Source organism: Fundulus heteroclitus, unplaced genomic scaffold (genome assembly GCF_011125445.2).
Source record: "Fundulus heteroclitus isolate FHET01 unplaced genomic scaffold, MU-UCD_Fhet_4.1 scaffold_82, whole genome shotgun sequence".
In the NCBI taxonomy this organism is placed as follows: domain Eukaryota; kingdom Metazoa; phylum Chordata; class Actinopteri; order Cyprinodontiformes; family Fundulidae; genus Fundulus; species Fundulus heteroclitus.
Window position 1 is genome coordinate 1,019,868 of NW_023397274.1, and position 25,527 is coordinate 1,045,394.

At 41.0% G+C, this 25,527-nt stretch overlaps 1 protein-coding gene across 1 annotated transcript; it reads right to left on the reverse strand.

Annotated features, from left to right (window-relative positions):
• nup155 (nucleoporin 155) lies at positions 1-25,208 on the reverse strand. Its single transcript, XM_012869181.3, has 34 exons — positions 25,055-25,208; positions 24,705-24,868; positions 23,414-23,551; positions 23,191-23,287; positions 22,995-23,065; positions 22,812-22,904; positions 22,411-22,674; positions 22,236-22,309; positions 21,807-21,898; positions 19,459-19,556; positions 19,194-19,361; positions 18,989-19,089; positions 16,385-16,555; positions 16,184-16,294; positions 16,002-16,096; positions 15,823-15,908; positions 14,822-14,963; positions 14,647-14,713; positions 13,191-13,306; positions 10,703-10,806; positions 10,436-10,569; positions 10,165-10,356; positions 5,730-5,868; positions 5,522-5,657; positions 4,592-4,745; positions 4,388-4,492; positions 3,177-3,331; positions 2,960-3,089; positions 2,765-2,878; positions 2,559-2,679; positions 2,354-2,464; positions 1,911-2,047; positions 1,712-1,818; positions 1-740 (listed from the first exon to the last, which is right to left on the reverse strand). Exons 2-34 carry the CDS (start codon positions 24,844-24,846, stop codon positions 602-604), a joined length of 4,104 nt encoding a protein of 1,367 aa, XP_012724635.2. The 5' UTR covers positions 24,847-24,868; positions 25,055-25,208; the 3' UTR covers positions 1-601.
• Positions 25,209-25,527: the final 319 nt, after the last annotated feature.

The following is a 25,527-nucleotide window of genomic DNA, read 5'->3' on the forward strand; positions in this document are numbered from 1 at the left end:
TTTCTTTATAAAAATGTTTTATTAATACTCAAATTCCGGTCTGAATGTTTAGTGTAGGTGAAATTATGAACACCACCAAGTTAAAAAGAGTCACAAAAGCTCTTCCACATAATGGCACTGTTTTACTGTCCAAACATTTTCTCCTTTCGTTCCGGTTTGCAGGCGAGCGTTTGGCAAAGATGACATTATAGCCAACTTATTTACATAAATACAAAAATCAAACTCAAGACAAAACAGCCCAAACCTTGTAATGGCTTGAACCAGTTACCTTCAGCACCTGTTGTGGTAAAAAAAAAAACGAGCCTCTAATTGAGCAAACTTTCCAAAACAAGCGAGCTGAGATTTCATGGTGTGTTTAATGAACGCACATTATTTAACGTTTCGCCGTTTTGGAAGAAATCAAAGCTATTTGCACACAATGCAAATTACAAGCAGTCTTTTCAAAAGTCGGCGCAACGTTCAAAACTAACAAACAGGGGGTGAAATAAGTTATAAAACTTGTCTCTGTGCCAGCCTCTCGTCACAACAAACGCAGGCAGAGAAACGCCGCCGGGCCTTCTTTGTTTTTACGGCCAGCAGTGAAACTCTTTGGTTACTTCTGTCAATGCAGCTTCTCCAGCTTGGCCTGCAGGGACTTGAAGTTTCCGATGGTGTGCTGAAGGGCCGCGTTGGGGCTCAGAGACTGCAGCTCCACCAGGTAGCCGCAGATGTTGTCGAGGCAGACGTTGGTGAATCGACGCCTGGAAAAAACATCACAACGTTGACGCAGTTTGTCGTCAATGCTTCACTCTTTACCTTAATTGGCTGTTTTACTAGTTTCATAAATCACTGTGTTCAATTATGCTTTACCCCACGGTGCCACCGCAATGATCACAATGTCAAAGAAAAGCTCTGACTAACAGCAAACAAATCAAAGAAAAGAATAATCAACATAAAGTCCTTTTAGTTTGTTGCATCCTTCTTCTTAAAGCCCCTGTTTGACTTAACTTGAATTGAGAGAAAGGCAAATTAATGTTTCTTAAACGGAAAATGTTATTGCAAGTATAAGCAGGGACTTCCAGAACGTGGAAAACTTCTTTTGTGAAGAGATCGTTTTCTTTCCACTGATGCCTAAATTACAAGCACAGATGGATAAACGACTGGATGGAAGGACAGACAGAAAGATAAATGGGTGAATGAAAGGGGAAAAAAAGGTGGATGGTTGCGTGAATAAATGGTCAAAGCTGACCGGTGTAAATAACAGATAAATTATTGGATAAAAAGGTCAATAGCCTACGCCGTAGACGTATGGATGAAAGAATGGAGAAACTGACTGATAGATGAGAGGACAAACATATGGATGAAACGATCTGCAATTAGTTCATTTAGTTCAGGTATTTTGCAGATTTAAATCCAGATCTGCAAAATACCTGAACTAAATGCAAGATTTCCAGACTGTGTAGGAGCCAGATGGAGCACTGATCAGGCTGCAGCCTACAAAGCACTAAAACCAGAACTATTCCTTCCGCTATATTCAACCTCCATTTAATTTTTTTTATTCTAAGCACCTATTACAGGTTAAACTTTTCCCCTGATCTGAGTTCAGCCCCTAGTTTCAGATCATAGAAAACAGACGAATCGTTTCTGGCAAAGATTGTTGCAACCGAATCATGCAGAGATGCAATCGCTGCAGCGCCCACTGCTGGCCGGTGGGTGAACTGACGGTGCTGACCTGTCATATGTCGGCACTCTGCTGGGGTCCTCCACGTATCCTGAGAGGAGCACGTGGATGCACTCCACCAAATGTAGAGGTTTCCTCAACCGAAGCCAGCAGGGATCCTACGTTAGAACAGAACAAATCATGGATTGAGGACAAATGTGTCTACGCATGCGCAAAACTGGATCTAAACACCTGAAGTGGAGGGAAATACCCGGGATTTGAAGAGCTGGTCGTAAACCTCCAGCAGACGTGGCAGCTGCACTCCAATCTCCAGCATCGTAGACGTGACGAATCCCACGTCCCAGTTCAGGCGGCACACTTCCTGCTCCAGAAACTTCACGAGGAACTCTGCAATCACAACAACGCGCCGCTCCTCGTTAGCGCGGCGGCGCAACTCGCGTTGGCACCTGGGGGAAAGAACTGATTGCGTCCCAAAACCAAAGACGATTTACCGCCAATCGACGTCTCCACAGACGTGACAAGTTTGAACAGGCTGCTTGTGAAATGTGGACAATTACGAGCACAAGCAGCTGTTTGCTTTAAAACAGACCCACACCTCAGGGACGTGCGATCACAAAACATGCAGAAAGGACGCCTAATTATAATACTAAATGGAAAACAACAGTCCTAAAACTGAATGTGACTGATGCGTACCCAGGGGGAAGTATCTCGGTGTTCCAGCGTAAATCTTCCCCAGTGAAACCAGTTTCAGGTTGAGGGACCTCATCCTGTCGGCCGGACTCATGGCCACGCTGTCGCCCAGCTCTGCAAGGCAAAGCACTCAAAATAAGGGAGATGTAATGCACAGAGGATGGGTCCGCACGAATGCCTTTTACAGGATTCAGATGTTTTAATTTACCCTTTTCTAAGATCTCCTGCCACAGTGAGTGGACCAGTATTGGGTCTGCGTGTCCTGCACAGTGGATTATGGCCAACTTGCACTCAGACAGCTTGAAATGGTCGGCGAACTCTCCGTAGAGCTGTGAGGCAAAAAAAACCTTAAAGTAAAACATTTTGCATTCCCGACAAACAGTAAAATCTTATGTTTCGGATTTTCGTAGCAACCTTTGTAATGTCCATTAGCTCAGAGTCCAGCTGTGAGATGGCGTTTTTCACTGAGGGATGATGAGTGTACTGCCTGATCAGGGACTCCTGGATCTGCACTTGAATGCGCACAAGCTGGAAGAGAGTATAGAGGCAGACAGACGTTAAAGAATATCCTCTTGGGTTTCCTCGCAGCCGTCGCTGAGGCTGCAGTACCTCCATCTTCTCCTCCAGCTCGTGAAGGAACTCTCCGTCGGACGCCTGCGCCGAGATGCAGGAGGAACTCTTTGCAGAGAGGATGGCTCGAGCGATATACTCCAAACGCTGCTTCAGGGAGATCTCAGTGCTGGAAAAGCCATAAGGACATTTTTTTTTAAAATAAAAACAAAAGGTTTGTGTTAAAACAGAAAAAAATCTCCTGTTCTGCTCAGACCTGTGCATGTCAGCGAGGCGGGCCAACACGTGAGCCGCTTTGCCGAAGCTGCGGTTCTTCTCGTAGTAGCGCCACAACAGGTCCATGTTGTGAACTTTGCTCTGGTCCTGTTTTATCATGTGCATCAGGTGTTCTTCAAGATATGGAGAATTCACCTGGGAAACAAACACCAGAGAAAGGTCAACATCTTCCTATAGGAAAGCCCATTTAAAAGTTTACAGTAGGGCGGGGCGATATGGATTTAAATTTAATTGAATCTCTGATTTTACTATACCACATTATATTACCGCATTATTCAGACTATAAGTTGCATTTCTTTCGCCATAGTTTGGCCGATGCTGCGACTTACATTGGCAATCAAACTTTGATGTTTTTAGGCAAGAATGTAGCTGCATAATATGATTGAACTTGACTTTGTAAAGTGCCTTGAGATGACATGTTTCATGATTTGGCGCTATATAAATAAAATTGAATTGAATTGAAATTTCAAACGTCTGGCGGGTTTATCAAGATGTTGCTTAGTTGCAGAAGTGCCAACTCCCAGAAGGTCGTTTTTAAACTCCTGCTGGCTTTTATAATTCAGTAAGATGATATCGAACGGTTCATGATGGGTTTATTTAAGTGTTTAATTTGTCAGAGGAAACCAATGTGGTTGAGATTCAAGTTGCTCTTCATAACGGGATCATTTTATTTGGCTTTACTGTAAACCAGGAGAGTAAATCTGGAAATGAATAATTTGCTCATCCTTTAACACGTGCCTGCAACAACAGCACAAATGCTGGAGATACTCAAGGGTTAGATAATAAAATAAAACGGAGAAAAGATTCATGGTCCATTTCTACGGCTTCACACTCTTCTGCTACTGAAGTCTAATTTATACCAGCTTCATATATAAGGTTGTCAGCCTTTCAGACCCAAGGAAACAGAAAGCACACAAATTACCCAGGGTTCCTTGAACCCAGGTTAAAAAAAAGGATTTAAATCCTGGGACTTCCTTTAGAAAAGGAGCCATCAACAATTTAGGAAATTTCTTCACACCAGAAACCCAATTCTTCCTCTGCATGAAGAGAAATAAAACATTTTAGCCTTTGCGAGGACTAAAGATCTGCAGGGAAATCCCACCGAGTTCCTAAACAAAGAGCATTTTTTAAAAAAAAGCAGATCTGATCTGAAGAGAAGCCATTAGGCATGCAGGAACACAGCGGCGCTACCTCTAGCAGCTTGTCCGTCAGGTCGGCCTGAATCAGCCAGTTGTAGAGGGCGATGTGGAACAGCTCGTCCTGGGACCTCTGGGCCAAGCCGAGCATCTGCTCAAACTACAGGGGAGCGACAGATTTTCATTAGAAATGCAGATCACAGATACAGACGAATGCAAACGAGCATCAACTGGCCTCCCCTTTTTTTTTTGAACTCACGTGTGCCGTAGCTTCTTCGTTGCTGAGCATGTTGGGATCGGAGGTCATGACGGGGGGTCCGGGCTGCTTGGGGACGCTGGGCGACTGAGGAGCAGCTTTGCTCTGGTTCACCAGCTCCTGCATGGTGTCTGTGATGCACTTATAGCAGGAGAGCCTGGAGAAAACGGCAGGAAGCGAAGACGTTTGTGCAGTGTTGTAGAGTAATGAAGTAAAAATACTTCACTACTGTACTTAAGTAGATTTTGGAGTACTTCTTACTTTTATCAAGTTTAAAATTTTTTCAGAACTTTTACTTTTACTTCACTATATTTCTGAACTTAATTGCATACTTTTAGTCCAATACATTTTCAATGTTTGGTTTAGTTACTCGTTACAAAAAAAAAAAGAGAGAAAGAGAGACATGCCAGACGTGCGTACATGCACAGGTTCGCCCGAAGTGCTGGTTTTACAAATGCACAAGGTTTTATCGAGTGAAAACATTTCAATCTGTTTGTCACTGCTTTTGGATGGGCCTATATTGTAGCTTGTTTGACGAGCCTTAGCTCAAAAGTGGTCTAAATTTCTCCTGCACTTGGTTGTTTATATTATTTTAAGTGAATTTGACTTTCAAGGTTTACCAACATCTAAAAAAATATCATTCAAACTGCATTTGCTTTGTTTTACTTTTTACTTATACTTTTTATTACATTACTTGAGTACATCTATTTTTACAGTAATTTTCATACTTAAGTACAAGACATTTCAGATACTTTAAGACTTTTACTCAAGTAACATTTCAGTCAGTGACTTGGACTTTTACCAAAGTCATATTTTGGAGAGGTACTTATACTTTTACCTGACTCCGAGATTTCAGTACTTTATACAACACTGCGTTTGTGACGACGGGAAAGCCCAGAGGGGATCAGGAGTGTCGCATCTTCGTAGTCTTACCTCTCCTGGAAGGCCTGCTGCCCCACTTTGTCCTCCTCGGGCTCTCCGTTTTTATAAAAGTGGGGTCCTAACCTCTGCGGGTCCTTTTTGTCTGCTGCTGTGAGACACAGCTCCAGAACGCCCTCGTAGAAACGCACTGAAACGACACACAGCGTTTAGCAGGTAGAACGCTAGAGAGCGCGGCAGAGAAATCCACGTCTGTCTGTACCTTGTCTGTACTGGGAGCAAACCAGCGGCAGGTCTGTGTGCTGGCTGATCTGCTGGTAGAGTCGCAGAGACTCCCTCAGCGTCCTCTCCTTCTCCACTTTGTTCTGGATCTGCTTTGAGCTCTGCAGCAGCTCGTTAGCCTAAGAGGAGGCAAATAACGTTTTTAATTGGTTTCCCAATATAAAAGCATTCTCCATTTATTCACATTACAACCACCAAGCTCAAAGCATTTCAACAGCGTTTTTTATGTGATGAACAGAACCACCACAGCTCAGAGGTGGAAGCAAAAACATACGATTTTAGGAATCTAAAAGGATTGCAGCGCATTTGCATTCAGCCCCTATTTACTCACGATACCCGCAAATAAAATCCAATATCATGGATGCCTCAAAAATTCACCTCATTGGTAGAGTTACACAAATACATATTTAATAAGACATGGCTGTCTAACTCGACAGGCTCCACATGGAGAGTATTAACAAGAGAATCAGCCAATAACTCTGGAGGAGTAGCAGAGAGCCACAACTCAGGTGGGAGAATATGTCAAGCGGGACAACAATTAGGCTACGTTCACACTAGGGCTGAACAATTAATCGCATTTTCAATATAACCGCGATTTAAAAAAACGCAATTTCCAAATCGCAGAGTCAGCAATTTTTGGCTATGTAACAATTAGGGAATTAGACACGTCCATTAGGTGTTGGTAAAATGTTTAAAGTGGGTTTGGCTCAACATGGAAGGGAAGACAGTTGCAGCAGTGAGATAATCTAATTGTATTACTTGTTTTAGAGTTTATATAATCATACATAGCATTAAGTACAGGTCAATCAGTTTAATACATAGACTTGCTTGTTGGTTGCACTTTATGTCCAACAATGATTGATGTCCAAATCAACTAAAAGCTGTTCTCTTGAATAATATTCTGATTAATAGAAACATTAAAAATTCTTGTTTAAAATAGTCCTTGTCTGCAAACCTCTTTATTTAGAGGCCATTTTTGTTGCTTGTGGTTAACGCAGAGAAAAGTCAAAATTGCAATTTTGGTTGAAATATATCGTAGGCAGAACGCAATAATTTCTGCTCTGAGTTTAGATGCTGCGGGTCTTTTAGCAACTAATCTGCACAGCGAGGAAACAAAATGATTTGTTGTTTGTATATGTTTAAAACGACATGATAAATTAAACTGGGGGAAAAAAAATTGCACTAAATCACAATATTAAGAAAAAAAAATTGCAATTAGATTATTTTCCAAAATTGTTCAGCCCTAGTTCACACTGCAGGTCTTAATGCTCAATTCTGATTTTTTTGCGTGGTCGTTCACATTTCCAAATATATGCGACTTGTATGTGATCTCCTGTGTGAACTGAAAGCGTTCAACCTAAGTGTCCCACATGCGCACTCGAGAACGCAATGACATCACACGTAGCAAGCGTCCTCAGTGTAAACATGGATTACAAAGACTTGAACATACTGTAGGGATTAAGGGGAAAGCATTAGGCTGGTTTAAATCTTATCTGTCAGACAGATTCCAATTTGTTCATGTTAATAATAAATCTTCCTCAAACTCTAGGGTCACCTGTGGAGTACCACAGGGTTCAGTCCTTGGACCAATTCTCTTTACTATATATATGCTTCCGATTGGCAAAATTATCAGACAGCATGGGATTAATTTCCACTGTTATGCTGATGATACTCAGTTATATTTATCCATAAATCCTGATGAATCCAATCAATTACTTCGACTGCAGTCATGTCTTGATGACATCAAAAGCTGGATGACTTTAAATTTCCTGCATCTAAATTCTGACAAGACCGAAGTTTTAATCTTTGGGCCAGAGTCCTCAAAAAATAAACTTCTTAACCAATCACTTAATCTGGGTGGCATTAACCTGGCCTCTGGTAATAAAGTAAAAAATCTTGGTGTTATTTTTGACCAAGACATGTCATTTAAATCCCATATTAAACAGGTTTCCAGAGTTTCCTTTTTTCACCTCCGGAATATCGCCAAAATTAGAAACATTCTGTCCAGGAGTGATGCTGAAAAACTGGTCCATGCATTTGTTACTTCAAGGCTGGACTATTGTAATTCTTTACTATCAGGAAGTCCACAAAATGCAGTTCAAAGTCTTCAGCTGATCCAAAATGCTGCAGCAAGAGTTCTGATGAAAATCAACAAGAGGGATCATATTTCTCCAATTTTAGCTTCCCTTCATTGGCTTCCTGTTAAATCAAGAATAGAATTTAAAATTCTTCTTCTAACGTATAAAGCCCTTAATAATCAAACTCCATCATATATCAGAGCTCTGATTACCCCGTATGTTCCTAACAGAGCACTTCGCTCTCAGACTGCAGGTCTGCTGGTGGTTCCTAGAGTCTCTAAAAGTAGAATGGGAGGCAGATCCTTTAGCTATCAGGCTCCTCTCCTGTGGAACCAACTCCCAGTTTTGGTCCGTGAGGCAGACACCCTATCTACTTTTAAGACTAGGCTTAAAACTTTTCTTTTTGACAAGAATTATAACTAGTGACTCATGTTACTCTCAGCTACCTTTATAGTTTTACTGCTATAGGCTTAGGTTACTGGAGTATATCAGGATCTAATTTTCTCACTATATTGAGTTCTACTGTTCTTCAATTATGCATTATGTGTTGTCATTTCTGCTTTAACTTTCTGTTCTCTCTCTTTTCTCTTCATAGTAGGTACACCTGGTCTGGCGTTCTGTTAACTGTGACATCATCCAGAGAAGACGGCTCACCCGCTACTACCATCTAATGTAGAACAGATTACTGGATCAATGTGTGCTTCTGTGCTTTTTTGTTTCTCTTGTTGTGTCTCTGTTCTGTCTTCTGTAACCCCAGTCGGTCGAGGCAGATGACCGTTCATACTGAGCCCGGTTCTGCCGGAGGTTTTTTTTCCCCGTTAATGGGTGGTTTTTCTTCCCACTGTCGCTTCATGCTTGCTCAGTATGAGGGATTGCAGCAAAGCCATGTACAATGCAGATGACTCTTCCTGTGGCTCTACGGTTCCCCAGGAGTGAATGCTGCTTGTCAGGACTTTGATGCAATCAACTGGTTTCCTTATATAGGAAATTTTTGACCAATCTGTATAATCTGACCCAATCTGTATAATATGATTGAACTTGACTTTGTAAAGTGCCTTGAGATGACATGTTTCATGATTTGGCGCTATATAAATAAAATTGAATTGAATTGAATTGAATTATAATGCTGGCGCGCATTTTTCCGTCATTAATTTATTTTCTAACCGGAGCTTTCTGTCCATTGACTGCTCTCCTCATTGTAGTCCGCTATGGGTGTCATCTTTCTTCCCGCTTCTGTATAGCAGGACGCAGAATAGTGACGTTTGTCGAGTATCGGTGACGTACAAGTCTGATAAATGCGACCCGGCCGTACAGACACAGGTCGCATTTGAAAAGATCAGATACGTATCGGATTCAGGACCACATAGCCAAGAGGCCTGGGTCGCATTTGAAAAAATCTGATCTGTGTTGTTCAGACTGTCATAAAAAGATCAGATACAGGTCGCATAAGGACAAAAAAAAAAAAAACGGAATTGGGTTACTTCAGGCTGCAGTGTGAACGTAGCCTTAGTCTAATGCCCCACAAATCTAGAGTATAAGAAGAGTGACAAGAGGAGAGTCATTGCTGAAAATAACAAACAACCCACAAGATGTTCTGCATAAAGTTTGCAACAAGGCATGCAAGGGACACCGCAAGCCTCTGGACAAAGGTGCTCTCAGGTCAGATGACAACAGATGTAAAATGCAAAAATAAAAAAAAAGTGATACGTGCAGCTCCATCTATCATAGTAAGATAGATGGAGATAAAAACAAGACCAATCATGGAGGATAATCTGTTTGTTTTTTACTGGTCCAAACATAAAGCTAAAGCTTAAAAAATAACGGCCTAGTCAAAGTCCAGACCTAAAATCAGCTGAATATCTGCGGCACTCGTTTCTTTTTAGGGTCAACCCATTTTATTGAAGGTTTTAGACTTTATAATTAACCCCTCCCCCCCCACCCACCCACTTAAACTTGCTGAGTGCATAGACATGCCACAGTATAGTATAGAACAGAAATACACAGTAAATACAATCAAGTATCACCTCACACACTTTAAAAGTAAAACGGCAGCCATGAAACAATAATAATAAGCAAAAAATAATAACTATGTTTGCCACTCTGACCAATCTGACTGAGCTTGAGCTTTTAAGAGGAACGAGCAAAGATGTCGGTCCCTAGATGTGTATAGGTGGATCAACGCGACCTAGAAGACTTCAGATTTGAATAAAAAAACACGTCATATCGTTCAGATTCTCACCCGTAAAAAGCTTGGCACTACTTTGTGTCTGTCCGTCACTTAAAACGGCAATTAAACAAATGGAGAACTGTGACTGTGTAACAAAAGTAAGTAAGTACCTTTGAGCAAACGCTGTCATCGCTGCTGTACAGCAGGGGACAAAGATCCCGCAGGTGATGGCTGATGGCGTCCACGGAGGCGTTATCTTTGATATAGACATTAATAAGCCCTGTGACCAGAGCGCCGGACAGCTCCTTGCCTCGGGTCACTACGTCCTTAAAGCTCGCCCCCTTCATCTGCTCCTGGAACTCCTGCGAATTAAAAATATAAATGGCAGCAAAAAACCAACAAACCTCATCGGAGACTGATGAGAATCTGCTCACAAGTTACCTTTGGCAGCTCAGACATAATGAGGCTGAAGTGATGATCGCAGAGGAGCTTCCAGAGTGCCAGAGTTTGATAGGAGCGATACACCAGCTGCTGGATGCCCTGCAGGGATGCCTTCTCGTAGACCTGAGCCTTGGCTGAAAACGAAACAAGAGAAACGAGTCTGGCATAAGAGAAGGACTGCAGCGTGAGGTCGTTACTACAGAGGAAATGCATCTTTCCCTTTTGGCCTTTATGTGAAAAAACGCAGCGGGAACCGTTGAGACTCACTGTGATATTTCCTCTGGAGCTCCTGCTGAACCTGCTGGGAGCTGGCTCCGTCGGGGCGCATGAATCCCAGCAGCCTTTGCTGCAGGTTGGCGGGGGAGCCTAAGCTAAAGAGCAGCAGAACACAAGGAAATGTATTTAAGTTTAAAAAAGGAGAGAGACAGAGACGAGGTTATATTAATATTGAGAAATTCAGGGTAAACCACAGATGGAAAATTATTCACCATAGCAACAACGGCCACGATATTAGGAAAACACTATGGCTGCAATATTGTTAAATATGAATTATAATTATCTTTATTCCAGTGAAAGGTGTCTTCTACGTCTTCCACCACTGCCACCAATTAACTTTTCCTCATTTCTTTTCAAAAACTATGATTTCTGTGAGTCTATGGGCCTTTGTCATATCCATCAGTGGTTTGATCACAGCGCCACTGAAATATAATATCCTGCCAAATATTGCATCCAACTAGTCCTTTGCAACTACTAAAATATAAATCCAATCCACTTTATTTATATAGCACATTTAACAACAGAAAAAAGTTTCTATATGTGCTGTACATAACAAAAAAAAAATTCTACTAAGAAGGACACAGAGGACCACACAACTACGCGGTGTTAAAAGTGGGTCTTAAGACGAGACTTAAAACACTCCACTGTGGAGGCTGTTCGCATATGGAGGGCAAAGTATTTTAAAGTCTGGGGCCAACTACAGAAAAGGCTCTGTCCCCTCTGGTTTTAAGCCTCGTCTTAGGCACTATTAGCTGAAGATGGCCCTCAGACCTCAGAGCATGTGAGGGAGAATAAATGTGGAGGAGGTCGAGGATGTATTGAGGATCCATCCCATTCAGGGCTCTAAACACAAACAATAAAAATATTAAAATCAATTCTAAAACGAACAGGGAGCCAGTGCAGAGACGGAAGAATTGGTGTAATGTGTTGATGTTTTCTCTGGTCCCCGTTAAAAGACGAGCCGCTGCGTTTTGGACTAAATGCAGAGAGGAGAGAGCTTGTTGGCTAATGCCTTAAATAAAGTGCATTGCAGTATTCCAGACGGCTACAAATAAAGAGTGTAAAACCTGCAAAAAGAGGTTAAAAGATAAAAAACGTTTTTACCTTGGAAAAAAGACGGAGATGATAAAAACACGATTTTAAAACGCCGTTTATTTGTTCGCTCGGTTTAAAATCACTGTCTACGGTTGACACCATGGCTGTTTACTTCGAAACGTACAAAATCCTTGAAAGGTCCCTAATCAGAGAAGGCACTTCCAAACACCATCACCTCTGTTTTGCTCTCATTAAGTTTCAGAAAAGTTCTTCGATAGCCATGCTTGACGTCACCCAGACAGTCGAGCAGGCGTGTCAGGGGGCAGTGGCTGTTTTTAGCAATTGGCAAATAAATTTGACAATCGTCTGCGTAGAAATGGTACGTTATACCATATTTAGTAAAAATCTCTTTGAGAGGAACAAATAATGACTGATTTAATATATTACACAACAAAATCAAAAGAAATTACATTACACACATCTCTCAGCATCTAGTTTACTCTCTAAACTGAAACGTGTGTATTTTGCTATGCTGTATTTAAACCATCATCTATAATACCTAAAAACTCAATATCTGTATCTAGATATATAAGAATCACTGTTTTATTATGCTTGACCCTTATTTTATTCAGGAAAGTTAAATAAACACATTAATGCATTGTTTGACATTTAAACTGGATCTGATTTAAGAAAGTTACAGACATTAAGGGGGTCGAGGAGCCATGAAAAAACAGAATTAATGCAGCAGTTTATGTTTTGATATAAGAAATATAAGGTAATGTATTTAATTTAAGTTGAACTCACAGCTTTTTATCCTATTTGAGATAAGGGAATTAGGAATAAATGTGTGGTAACTCAAACTGTGGACATAAATCAGAATAAATGTTAAATAATAATAATAATAATAATAATAATAATAATAATAATGTGGTTTAAATGCACATCAGAGAAAAAGGCCTTTTGGTTTTCTGTCACTAATAAATAAATCAAAAATATTGTTGGTTAATGTGTAAAAAGCGACGTGTGATGTGGAAAATCAGTGTTAAAAGCCACAATGTTTTTAGGCTTCATTAGATTTTTGTACTTCACATCAAACTGAAGGTCAGAAAGTCTAAAAAGAAATAAAGCTTGGAACTCCTAACATTTTGAATTGAGAAAGCTTTCTAAATTGGAAGTAAAAACTCTTCACACTTCGAAAAAAAGTCTTTTTTTTTTTTTTTGGAATGACCATGACCTGGATGACTGAGAATGTTCACCAGCATCTAAAAAAAAAACTTCTTAAGGCTCCAACCCTATTAACTCCCAGACAGTTAGAGTTTGCCGGCTGAAACAAGGAAGCCAGATCCAAATACATTAACACTAAACATGATGGACACATGTAACATAAAAATCTGCAAACTAAATCAATGCAAATAAAAATATGGGCAGAGGAAAAAGCTCTTACCTGGCAGCACCAAGAGAAGAAGGACTAAGCTGAGAGTTTTTATCAAGGAACTCCTGCAAACCTCTGAGCTGCAGGAGGACCGACTCCAGCTCGAAGGAATCAATAGTGCTTTCCAACTGTGGGAACAATACACAGAAAATAAAAAACCATCACGATATTTGGTGGTATTTATTGCAATAATGATAAAACACATAGTAAAATGTATTTCTCCTAAATGAAACATGACCCCTATTCAAATAGGCTACGTTAGTACACCTGAGTGGCACAGTTGTTTTGTGGAACAGGACACAATAATTAACATTTAATCAGATTTTAAAATATGACACTGAATGATGCTACCAACAGAAAAACTACCAACCATCAACCTTACTGTGAGGGTTTGGACCTTAAAGGAGCATAGCACAAGTTCCAGAGATTTTGCACGTCTGCCCCCTCTGGTGACAGGTTGGTACTGCACAGCTCTTTTGTTTAGAGAGGTAATAAATCTATATTGAATTTAGCCCGTGTTCTTGCACTAATGCATCGATTATGGCCGACAGCCTATATTCAGCCTATAGAGGCAACTGCTGTAAATAGAGGAAAACTCATTTTACACGTCAAACAATTGTAATGACATGCATATGAAAGAGAAAATAAAATTTGATTTAACCTTTAAACTTGTGCAATGCTCCTTAAACGGTATAACAATTATAACAATAAAGCACACATTACATTTCTTTTTCCCCTCAATGCCAATGGAAGATACCATAACTGCTCATCCTTCATAAAAAATAGCTATTTATAGGTCTAAAAACTTAGAGTATTAGATCTAATATATTGAATAAACCCCATTTACATCTGAAAATTCGCACCACGTTGTTGATTTCCATTTCCTGTTAGAGAAACGTCTGACTAAAAGGCGAGTTTCCACTTCGTGAGCCTTTTTAAATTCTGTACATACAAATGTTTTTTTTAAATATTCACCTGCACACTGTGACTTTCTCCTGCATCGTTTACATTTCAATTGTTTTACTTTTAAATCACTGCTGCACCTTATACTGTATTTTAAATCTACGGTAAATTACAAGCTGTATATTTGCACTAATGCCCTTGCACAATCAATTTCTGCACATAGAAATGGTTTTAAAAATAATCACCTGTACACTGTGACTTCTCCTGCATTGGCTACATTTAAATTGCTTACTTTTAAATCACTGCTGCACCTCATACTGTAAATTCAATTCTTCTGCTATTTTACAAGCTGTATGCAAACAAAATTTCGTTCTGTACGCACTCTGTGCATACAAAATGACAAATAAAGTTATCTAAGTCTAAATCTTTTCTGGTAACCAGGGAAGTTTTCTGGAGTAATTTTTAAAATCGTCCAGCAACTTTAAATTAAGTAATTCTGGCAAATATTCTAATATTTAAACCATTTTCTTTTTTGTCTTAAAGTAATCCATGTTATTGTACTTACAATACTGAAAGTCTGGTTTCCGTTGCTCATAGTTTTCTCAAAAGCAAGGCTCCCATCCCAAAGATTTCTGTGAATGTAGGACACAGGCAAAGTCACCGCTGGCACATATCAGCGTAAAAAAAACTAAAAAATATACGTAATTTCAGCTCTGAACAAGAAAATCAGTCAGAATTACCCGAGAATGCGAGCAAAGTAGATGCAGATGCCGTTGTGCTTTCCGGAGAAGATCACCTCGGGACCGGCGGACATCGGAGTGATGGGTGCAGACCCAGACTGCATCGGTGCGAACGGGGTTGCAAAGGCAGGAGGCACCACACCTGAGACAATAAACTAAAAATCAACCTTTGCTTTCATGGATTTTAGTCCTGTTTAGGGCTGAACGATTTTGGAAAATAATCTGATTGCGATTTTTTTTTCTTAATATTGCGATTTAATGCGATTTTTTTTTCCAGTTTAATTTATCATGTCTTTTTAAATATATACAAACAACAAATCATTTTGTTTCCTCGCGGTGCAGATTAGTTGCTAAAAGACCCGCAGCATCTAAACTCAGAGCAGAAATGACTGTGTTCTGCCTACAATATATTTCAACCAAAATTGCAATTTTGACTTTTCTCTGCGTTAACCACAAGCAACAAAAATGGCGTCTAAATAAAGATGTTTGTAAACAAGGACTATTCAAAACAAGAACTTTTAATGTTTCTATTAATCAGAATATTATTCAGGAGAACAGCTTTTAATTGATTTGGACATCAATCCGTGTTGAACATAAAGTGCAACCAACAAGCAAGTCTATGTATTAAACTGACTGACCTGTACTTAATGCTTTGTATAATTATATAAACTCTAAAACAAGTAATAAAATTAAGATTATGTCACTGCTGCAACTGTCTTCCCTTCCATGTGGAGGCAAACCCACTTTAAACATTTTACTAACACCTAATGGACGTGTCTAATTCCATAATTGTTACATAGCCAAAAATTGCAGACTCTGCGATTTGGAAATTGCGTTTTTTTTAAATCGCGATTATATTGAAAATGCGATTAATTGTTCAGCCCTAGTCCTGTTAACTTGTGCAAACACAAATAGTGTGAACGTTGCATTAGATGACGTCACAAAAAGGTTTATTTATTTCCTTTTTTACACCAAACTTCCCCACAAATCTACACACTGACCCGGTGCCGGAGAGCTCATCACGGGTCCAACGGTACTGGGTGCCGCCATGGCAGCCGGGAATCTCATCTGTGCCTCTCCTCCATATCTAATCCAGACACAAAACGCTTTTATTCTCCGCATAATGCAAACATTAATAAACACGCGTGGGCAAAATAAAAAAACAAAACATTCATCAGACCTGAAAAATGCTCTGGTGGCCCACTGTGACACCTCCCTGTCTGAAGCAGCGTTGGAGCAAGCCAGGATGAGGGCCGTGGCACAAGCCTGCTCCTCCTGAACCAATACGTGAATCCGTGGGTTAATAGAAACCATGTCTGAATGCAATAGTTACAATTTTGTCCCCACACTGAAGAAGAGTACCCTGTGCAGCTTGAAGAAGCGCTCGATCTCCTCACTTTCTCCTCCGGCGCAGCTGACCAGGAGGTGGCGCAGCTGGTCGACCGGACGCAGTTTCTGAAAGATGTGGCTCCCCTATGCGAGGCAGAAAAAAAAAAAAAGAGTTTTCAGAGGACGAAACTGAGATTAAAGCCCAACGCGATGAGCAGCGGCTGCGTTTTCAACCTTTGCTGAGAGGAGGACGAATTTCTGAGCTGGGATGTTGTGCTGCTGGACGACCACGGGGGAATCTGTGACGGGGATCTGCTCCTTGTTGAGGGGAGTGAAAATCCTGGGAGGCCTCTCGTCGTCGATGGCGCAAAGAGCCCAGGAGTGTCCGTCAACGTTAGACATCACCTGGGAAGTAACGCGGCAGAAAATTAGCATAGAATAGTCTGTCCAAACCGTGCAGCAGAGCCAGCGTCAGACATTTAAAAACACGCAGTCAGGGGATTAATGTCATATACCCAGAACCAGAACCAAACAAGGAGAAGCAGCATTTAGTTCCTATAGTCCACTTATCTGGAACAAACTTCCAGAAAACTGTAAATGTACTGAAACCCTGAGTTCTTATAAATCAAGATTAAAAACACATTTGTTTAGGATTGCCATTGACTGTTCTAGTTAACTGAAACACCACTTTTTTATGTTCAATTTTCAATCTACATTTTATTCCTACTTGCTTTTATTCTGTTTTATTTTGCTATATTTTAATCATGTAAACCACTTTGCATTGTCTTTGTACTGAATTGTGCTATATAAATAAATTTGCCTTGCCTTTGCCATATCTAGAGCTTTCAGGCTGGGTTGATGACAAAATATACAGCCTGATTTTTAATTAGAACAGAAAAACAGACAGGGTCGACTTTATTGCAGATTTTCTTTCATTCAGACAGGTTCTAAACTACACATGCAAGCTCAAACGTTCACATGCAGCCCCTTTAATATTACTTGGAAAGTTGCAGAGACGCGACATGTTGTAGCCACCAACAACCTTCTGATATAAGTCTACTAGGCAGAGTTCAATTAAACCGGCTAATTTCGAGGCACAGAGCAGACTGTTAGGCAGCCGAGGTCAGGGCCATCCTTCAAGCCTGTTTTATCCAAACCAAAACTGGTGTTTGGCACCAATTTCCTGTTAAAATACAAAATGCTGGTAAGGATTCTCAGTCATCCAGGTCATGGTCATTCCAAAAAAAATGTAAAAAAAACAAAGCAACTGGACTTGTTTTCCGTAGTTGAAGACGTTTTGCTTCCTCTCCAGGAAGCTTTCTTAATTCAAAAAGTCTGGAGTAATGATGAGTACCAAGCTTTATACTATAAGGCCTTATAATGGCTTAGATAACATGCAAATACAACAGAAACAGGTCCACCCCTTAGTAATGGGCGGTTGTTAAAGACATTAAGCCAGCAGATTGAACCGAAACTGGTCCACTCCTCTGTAACGAGGAGTTGTTACGAGTTTCATTTGGCCAGCTGCTAATTGACCTGGAGGGATTACCACAGGATTGACACGTTCCTGGAGATACTTCATTTTCCCCTCCCACCTTATGCACCGCTAGCCTCGTGAGACCATCCTGATCTCGCGAGCTTTCAAGGTTTCACTCGCAGATCAGTCTGGATACTCTCCGTTAAAGAAAATTTGGAGCCGTTCACCAAACGAACGTCCAATCAGCGTTGGCTTTGAGGCGGGTTGAGGTGTGGCGCAACGGGAAGCGCGTCAGTTCAGTCTAAAGAACATGGCGGCTTCAGCCGATGAAACTAGCGTTAGCGTGGCTATCGAGCAAGTTTTATCGGAATTACAGAGTATTTCTTTGCTGAGCTAACGAGCCTTTACCTGCAGCAGCAAGAGTAGCTTGGCTTGTGGTTGTGTTTTCGTCGTCGCTCGTAACAGAGCGACGACGAATCTGATTGGTTTATTTGGCCCGTCTATCACCAACATAGGCCAATCAGCTAACCAGTATTTTCGCCCCTTCCCAAAATTACTTCAACGGAAGGTTTCCAGATGGATATGCGGAGCAAATCTATCTGGCGGAGTCAGGTAAATGCACCGCACCAATAACACCGACCCTCAGCATGACGCTGCCACTACCAGGCTTGACAGTTTTCTCCAGGACCGAAAGCTTCCCTTTGAAATCTTTAAAACAAACTTCTTGTCGTTGTGTATGAACAGTTTAGTCTCTTTCCTGTCTTATGGTACGTAGCTTTTTGATTTGGGCAGCTGCAAACTCCAGTAATGACTGAGGAGCAGTGACCTCCCTCAGACCACACTGGGGCTCCAGCTTCTTCTTCTCTCTTCGGATTGGCTTTAGCTCCATGGTTTTGGGTTTCTTCTGATCGTCGTTACCAATTTTAGTCACACTGAGGGTTTTGGGTCGGATGGCTGAATCCTGGACCCAGTTTGGTATCCCAACAGGACAATGGTCTTGAAAAACAAACCAAAGCTGGGTTTTTAATAGAGTAAGCCAACTTCAAGTTTCTGGAACGGACCGGACTTCGCTGCTATTAAAATTAATGCGGAGACGATGTTTGAGAAAACAACCTGTTTAAACGAAAGCAACCTGCCAGGAGACATTTATCAGAAATATTTGAGGCTGTATGTATAGTTCTGGCCCTGTGCAGAGCTGAGAAAATCCATAATAAATTCAAACATTTGTCATTCCTTGCTGGGAGAAAAAAAAAAAAGAGGCTACAATGAATCAACGAAGGCCCAAAATCAATGGACATATCTGTGATGAGCGTATAGAAACTTCTGATTTTCAGATTTTAAATTCTTTGGTCATGTCCAACCTGTGTCTCCATCAGGGGTTTCTTGAAGGGGAAAGAGTCGTGATTGATGCACCACAGAATATCGCTGTCCTCTGTCTCTGAGGCAGCCATGAGCAGAACACCTGCAGCAGTAGAAATATTACAGACATATAATTTCACATCAACGGCGGTAATGGATCAGAAAACTAAACACTGCAACGATTAAGACTCCCGTTTAGTCTCCGACCTTTGCTGTGCAGAGCCTTGTGGACCTTTGACGGCTTCTGCAGGGTGGAGGAGGCGGAGAAACCCGGCGGCAGCCTGACGTGGACCAAGGCGAGCAGGCTGGGGCGAACTGCGACGTGCTTCTGGTGCTGCAGCGCAAAAGGCGTGGTGGTGAAGTAGAGGCGCACACCTGGAGCAACAAACAGAAATCACGTCATCTACGAGCAGATTCACCAGAAACCTTAAATTAAACCCGCCTTCCTCTACATCTACGCTCACATCTTTACCTGCGTGCGTGACGGCGAGCAGGTGGCAGTCCGAGGACTCGGACCGGCTGATGACCGAGATCTGGACGATGGGTCTGAAGACTGAGCGGTCGATTGTCCTAAAAACAAGAGTTTTACAGGAAGGAGCGTCAGAGTGTGAGAAGATTCACACACTGCAAAAAGAGAACTAAAAATAAGTCAAATTTTCTTGAAATGACTGCATTTGTCCTTGATTTGAGGAGCTAAATAAGATTATTTGCCAATGGAATGAGTATTTTTACCCCTAAAATAAGATAATTAGATATACTGCACTTGAAATAAGATGATGGAGATGAATTGTTCCTATTTTAAATGCGAAAATCTTATTCCATTGGCAAATAGTCCAATTTTACCTGCTCAAATCAAGGAAAAATATTTTAATTTCAAGAAAAAAATTCTTATTTTTAGGTCTATTTTTGCAGTGCACGTAGGAAACAAACACACAGGTATGTCTAAAAAAAAAAGGAGATTATTATGAAAAATATCAATATTTTCTCTTCCTCTGCAGAGAGTAAAACTAGTCAATGAGTAGTGAACTTGTGGAAATTGCATAGATTCATAACATCTACAGTGAAATATTTCAAGCCATTATTTATTGTAATGTTCATGTCTATTGCTTAAAGATTAGGAAGTTCGACTGTCTCAGAAAATTCGAACATTACAGAACAGAAATGTCAGAATTCTGAAGAGCATTTTCGTTTCTATGCACTTATAGTATTTGGTTGAACCTCCTTTTGCACTAATTACTGCATTAATTTGGCGTGGCATGGAGCCTGTGGTCCTGCTGAGGTTCTGTAATGGACGACCAGGTTGCTTTGACTGCAGCCTTCAGGTCAACTAGATTCTCTAAAAGGGGTTCTAGGTCATTTAACCAGATTCTGGCACCATTAGCGGTGCGGACAGGTGCCAGGTCGGCTGTGGACTTCAGAAAACTGTGGACCGGCACCAGCGGATGACGTAGCACCCCACTGACTGAAAACTGGAGTCTAAGCAACGTGTGTTCAGTGCCTCTTCACAGAGTATGGGCCTTTGATCTCCAAATGAAATGCAGAATTTACTTTCATCTGACAAAAGGACTTCAACGTCAGGGTAGAACCCCGTCGACGTCGTCTCCGTCTCAGGACAGCACTTGTCTGGGTGTAGTAGCTCTTGATGCGCTGACTTCAGTCTCAGTCCACTCCTTGTGAAGATCCTCCAAATTCTTGTATAGGTTTTGCTTCACCATCCTTCCCAAGGCTGCAGTCTCACCTTGTTGCTGAAGCCTCTCTTCTTACCACACTTTTTCCTTCCACTTAACTTTCTGTGAATAAGCATGAATGCAGCCCTCTGTGGACAACCACACTGCAAAAACATGACTATAAATAAGTAAAGTTTTCTTGAAATTAGTGCATTTGTCCTTGACTTGAGCAGCAAGTTCACATGATCTGCCAATGGAATGAGATTTTTGCACTTAAAATAGAAGCAACTAATCTCCATCATCTTATTTCAAGTGCAGTTTACCTAATTATCTTATTTACCTGCTCAAATTAAGGACAAATACACTAATTTCAAGAAATGTTTACTTATTTTTGATTCAGTTTTTGCAGTGCAGCTCCTTTATTAATGGTCTTTTTATGCCTTACCCTCCATGTAGAGTACAGGTGTCAAACTCAAGGCCCGCGGGCCGAATCCGGCCCGTTAAAGTAAATTATCCGGGCCTCAAGAGCCAAAAAAAAAAAAGACACTTCATGTCATAAAGTAGAGGGATATATCCTTTTAAAGTGTAAAAAGTGGCTAAAACTGTGCCTCCTGTAAGTGTAACTCGCCCCATTGTCAACTTTTTTTGCAGATAAACTGTATAAACTGGGCCCAAGGTTGCTACTTTTATGTTACTGTGCGTTTTTTTATAATTCTAGTGAACTAGAATGAAATTATGAAATGAAAAGTATCATCTATACATGTGCAACCGGCCCTTTTAATGACTTCATGACGCCAAAGTGGCCCTATATAGAAATGAGTTTGACACCCCTGATGTAGAGGGTGTGAATGACCTTCATCTGGGCATCCGTCAAGTCTTCCCCAGGATTGTGTTGCCCACTGACCCAGACTGACAGACCAGAGGCTTAGGACACTTTTGCAGGTTTTTTTGAGTCAGTTAGATGAATTCCCAATGTTACAATTTCTTTACAGCGTTCTAATTGTCAGAGACATTGGGTTTTGCCATAATCATCAAAGTTACAAGAAAAAAAAGGCAAAATCTCTGAATGTGACTTTGAAATAAGTGACAAAAAAACAAAGCTTTTTCACAATACTCTAATTTTTCAGACGTACTCGTAGACCCCACAACATACCGAGCAATGTTTCCTGCAGCCGCTACGATTGAGCTCTGCGACATCGTCGCCACGCGACTCATTCCTTGGCCGTCTGCCCCCAGGTCATACACCTAAAAAAATATATATTATTTTATCTCACTGTAGGGTTTTATGTGCATAAAGGTTGCAATGCAAAAATACAGATAAAAGTAACAGATGTTTTAGTTAATTAAAATATTTTTCCATCTGCAAGAGGAATGCATAATTATGGGCTTAACCATAGCTGAAACTTGACGGGTGCATTATAAAAGCAAATCTGAGCTGGTTTTGAAATGAAGACAGAAGGCAACAATAAAGCCTCTGGAAATATACCCGAAATTCAGCCATAAATAATTTGCTGTGTAATAATTCCCCCCTGAAAACAGAGCGCAAAATCAGGGTCACCATCAGCGTTAGTGAATTTCTGACCTGCAGGACGTCTTTCTCAGAGCGGGTGAAGAGTGTGTTGCGAGAGTTGTCAATTGCAATCTGTACAATGGGATCTGTGGAGAATAGGGCCAGAAATAGAAATAAAAAGAGGCTTAAAAGCAAAAACCTGACTGCAAATGTCCACTTCACATGGAATGGTGTTCCTTCTTCTCACCATCCTCAGAAAAAGAGAACTGGAGCACAGAGGGGATGAGGAAGGACAAGGAGCTTTTAGAGTGGTTGATCTTCCTGCAGCGTTGGCTGAGCCAGCCCGCCTCCGCCTGGTAGGCGATTTCATAGAGACAGCCGTCCTTTCCCGCCATGAAGATGCGTCCCAGATCCGTAGAGGTGATGGACAGGATGTAGGTGTTGTCTGTCGGGATTGAGAACAGGGGGTCCGGTAGCAGCTGCATCCCGCCAGACATGCTGTCGTTTAGTACTGCAAAAAGACATTAACTTGAGTTTAATTAAACCAGTTTGATCATATAATAGCTAAAATGCTGAAAATACTAAAATAAAAACTGATATTAATGAAAATAATAATAAAACAATGACTGTAAATGAAGAAAAACTTACCAGCTTGAGTCTTAGGGAAGCTGAGTCCGAGGATTACTACATCTACAGAAGTGGCTAACACCAGGAGGTAGTGGATGTGTGGCTGCAAAATCCCTGGCACGACAATAAAAAGATCTCAAACCAATTTTAAGCATAAAGAAGAAAAATAATGTCTCAAGAAAAACACAGATAAAAAAATATTACCTTGTTTTGGTTTAACAAGACCCACAGCTAGAATGGTTTCAATTAGGCCATCAAAGTAGGCCACGTCTCCCCTGTAAGCACCACAGAAACAGGGAGTTATTATAAAGAAAAGCTCATATGTGATGTATGAACACCAAAAACACATTTTAGTAAGCTATAGGAAACATTTCAAACGACTGTGTGCTCTAACACCCACCCATCTTCGTAATTCCACATGAAGATGTCGTTGTCGATCGTAAGCCACGCTCGAGAGATCTCAGGAAAAACTCCCATCATGCAGTTAAACTGCATGTCTGCAAAACGGTTAAGCTGCAAATCAAATTTAATGGGCAACAAAAATCAAAAGCAGAAAAAAACAGGTTTCTTTGGCCTGAAGGAAACATCTGCAAGTATCTGAGACCAGCAGACTGAAAGGATACGGCTGAACTGCTCCACCAGCTCCGGCGGCAGCGGGACTCTTCGCACGGCGCTGAGTTCTGGCAGGTTTGGCACACTCAGCAGCCCGGGTCCCTGGAGAGGGTAGTCCATGTCCGACACTCCAGAGAGCGACGGCATGTCTGTCAATGGATAAATATATCAAGAAATAGGTCAGTCTGCGTATCCTATTCAGCTCAATCATGAACAGAGCTGCAAAATGCATCACATTGCAACGCCACTGTGTGCTACGTTGCAGTTACAAAGGAACGCATGAATGCAATAACTGGTTGGACATTATCCTATAACATCCAGTTAGTATGCTAATATCATCTCTGGCCTGCTAAGCAGAGTTTGGCTGCCTTAGTTTTTTATTCTGTGAGGACCTAATCAGGAAAAGCTCCCCCTTAGGATTTTATGTGCATAAAGGTTGCAATGCAAAAATACAGATTAAAGTAACAGATGTTTTAGTTTATTAAAATAATTTTCCATCTGCAAGAAGTATACACCCGACAAAGAAGTAAAAAAAAAAAAAAAAAAAAAAAGACTGGAGGGGCAGTAAAAGCACAGTAAAAGCAATAGTGATGCATATTGCGATTTGTAAATCTTGATTAAGATTAACCGTATTTTTCAATTATCACTACTTTTAATAAGCTTTCTGAGCTTTGTCACTAAGACCTAAATTAATTGTTGGCATAAAAGACAGCGAAAGCCTTTTTTAGTGGCCAAATATTTTTTGATAATCAATGTTTATGTGCAAGTCCCCTGAAACTTTATAGCCTTCCAGATTTGGAATAAGTATCAATCTCCATTTGCAATGGAATGTTTTTGCAGTGGCTATTGTGATTGTGAATTTTTAAACTCGGATATATATTTGTGTTACATAAATGTATGTTACTTCCTAAAATGTTAAGCTTTTTTTTGTGCAGCTGCTGAACTGGATGGATCCCCAAACATGAGACATTCAAGTTTGCTGAGGAGAATGCAATGCACTCTGCAGCTATCTGTTGGCAGAAGCATCCTGGATATAGAAATAAAGGACACATGTGAGAAAGATACCAGCGTCTGATGAGTACATTAATTCAATAATAACATTGTTACTGCATGAATGGGAGAAACTACATTTTGGGTGTTTAGTCGAGGCCAATGCTTCATAACATTTCTGAGAGTCGGTTTAAAAGTGATCCCAGCAGATGTAAACTCGGATCACCTCAGGGCGATTCTTCACTCCTGCCACCGTCCGATCGGTAGGAGGAGACCGGGAAATCAAATGAAAGCCACCCGGATCAGACTTACTGTGTGAGGGGACGCTGAGCAGCTCGGACAGGTCCGGAAAGCAGCGGTCATCCTGCAGGTGTCTGTCTATCAGCCGGGCAGAGTTGTCCAGCGCCTCGGCGAGCGCAGCCGCGGGGCTGCTGACTCCGGCGGCGGACGGCATGGCTGGGAAAACCACCGCTGACCTACACGGAGAGTCAAAACGGAGACGTGCAAATTTAACTTTACAGATTTACAAAAGGGTCAAAGTTAGCCCATGCTATCAAGTAGCCGTTACTGCCGGTTAGCTGTGCGTATTATTTAGCATGCTAGCTAACAACTAGCTAAATGTCAGATAAAAGTGTTTTTTTTAAGTGAACTCGCAGGTTTACCAGGCTGCAAATGTTCCGGGTGGTTCTGACTTTGTTGTTTGAAAAGTTTTGCGGCGTCTTTTGTGCTGAAAATTTAAACAAAAACACCCGAGACACACACAAGCGACCAACAACCCGCCAACCTCATGCGCGGAAGCTTTCTTCTTTGCTTCCTCCGGGATTCGCTGCTACAGACCAAGACGCGCCGGTGCTGCCCCCTAATGGTCAGAATAATCATGTCCTCCTAAAACATCATTTAACAACTTTTGGGATATAGTAGAGTATTGAATATTTTTATTAAAGGAAAACAATAGTGAACATTTATGTACTGATGTATTTATCGTAGCCTACCATGGTGGTATATTTTGTGCTGTCCTGATAATGAGCAAAAAAAAAAAAAAAGATAATTTACAAAAATCCCTTGAAAGTCCAGTGCTTTTGGTGCTAAAGAGATATTGTTGAGGATTAAGTATGTTTTGCTGTGAATATTCGTT

Coding starts and splice junctions, on each gene's coding strand:
- nup155 (XM_012869181.3), bottom strand. CDS start 24,846: ATGCCGTCCGCCGCCGGAGTCAGCAGCCCCGCGGCTGCGCTCGCCGAG. Junction 23,066..23,190: donor ATGTGGAATTACGAAGATGG/GTGGGTGTTAGA, acceptor TGGTGCTTACAG/GGGAGACGTGGCCTACTTTG. Junction 16,097..16,183: donor GCTTCTTCAAGCTGCACAGG/GTACTCTTCTTC, acceptor GTATTGGTTCAG/GAGGAGCAGGCTTGTGCCAC.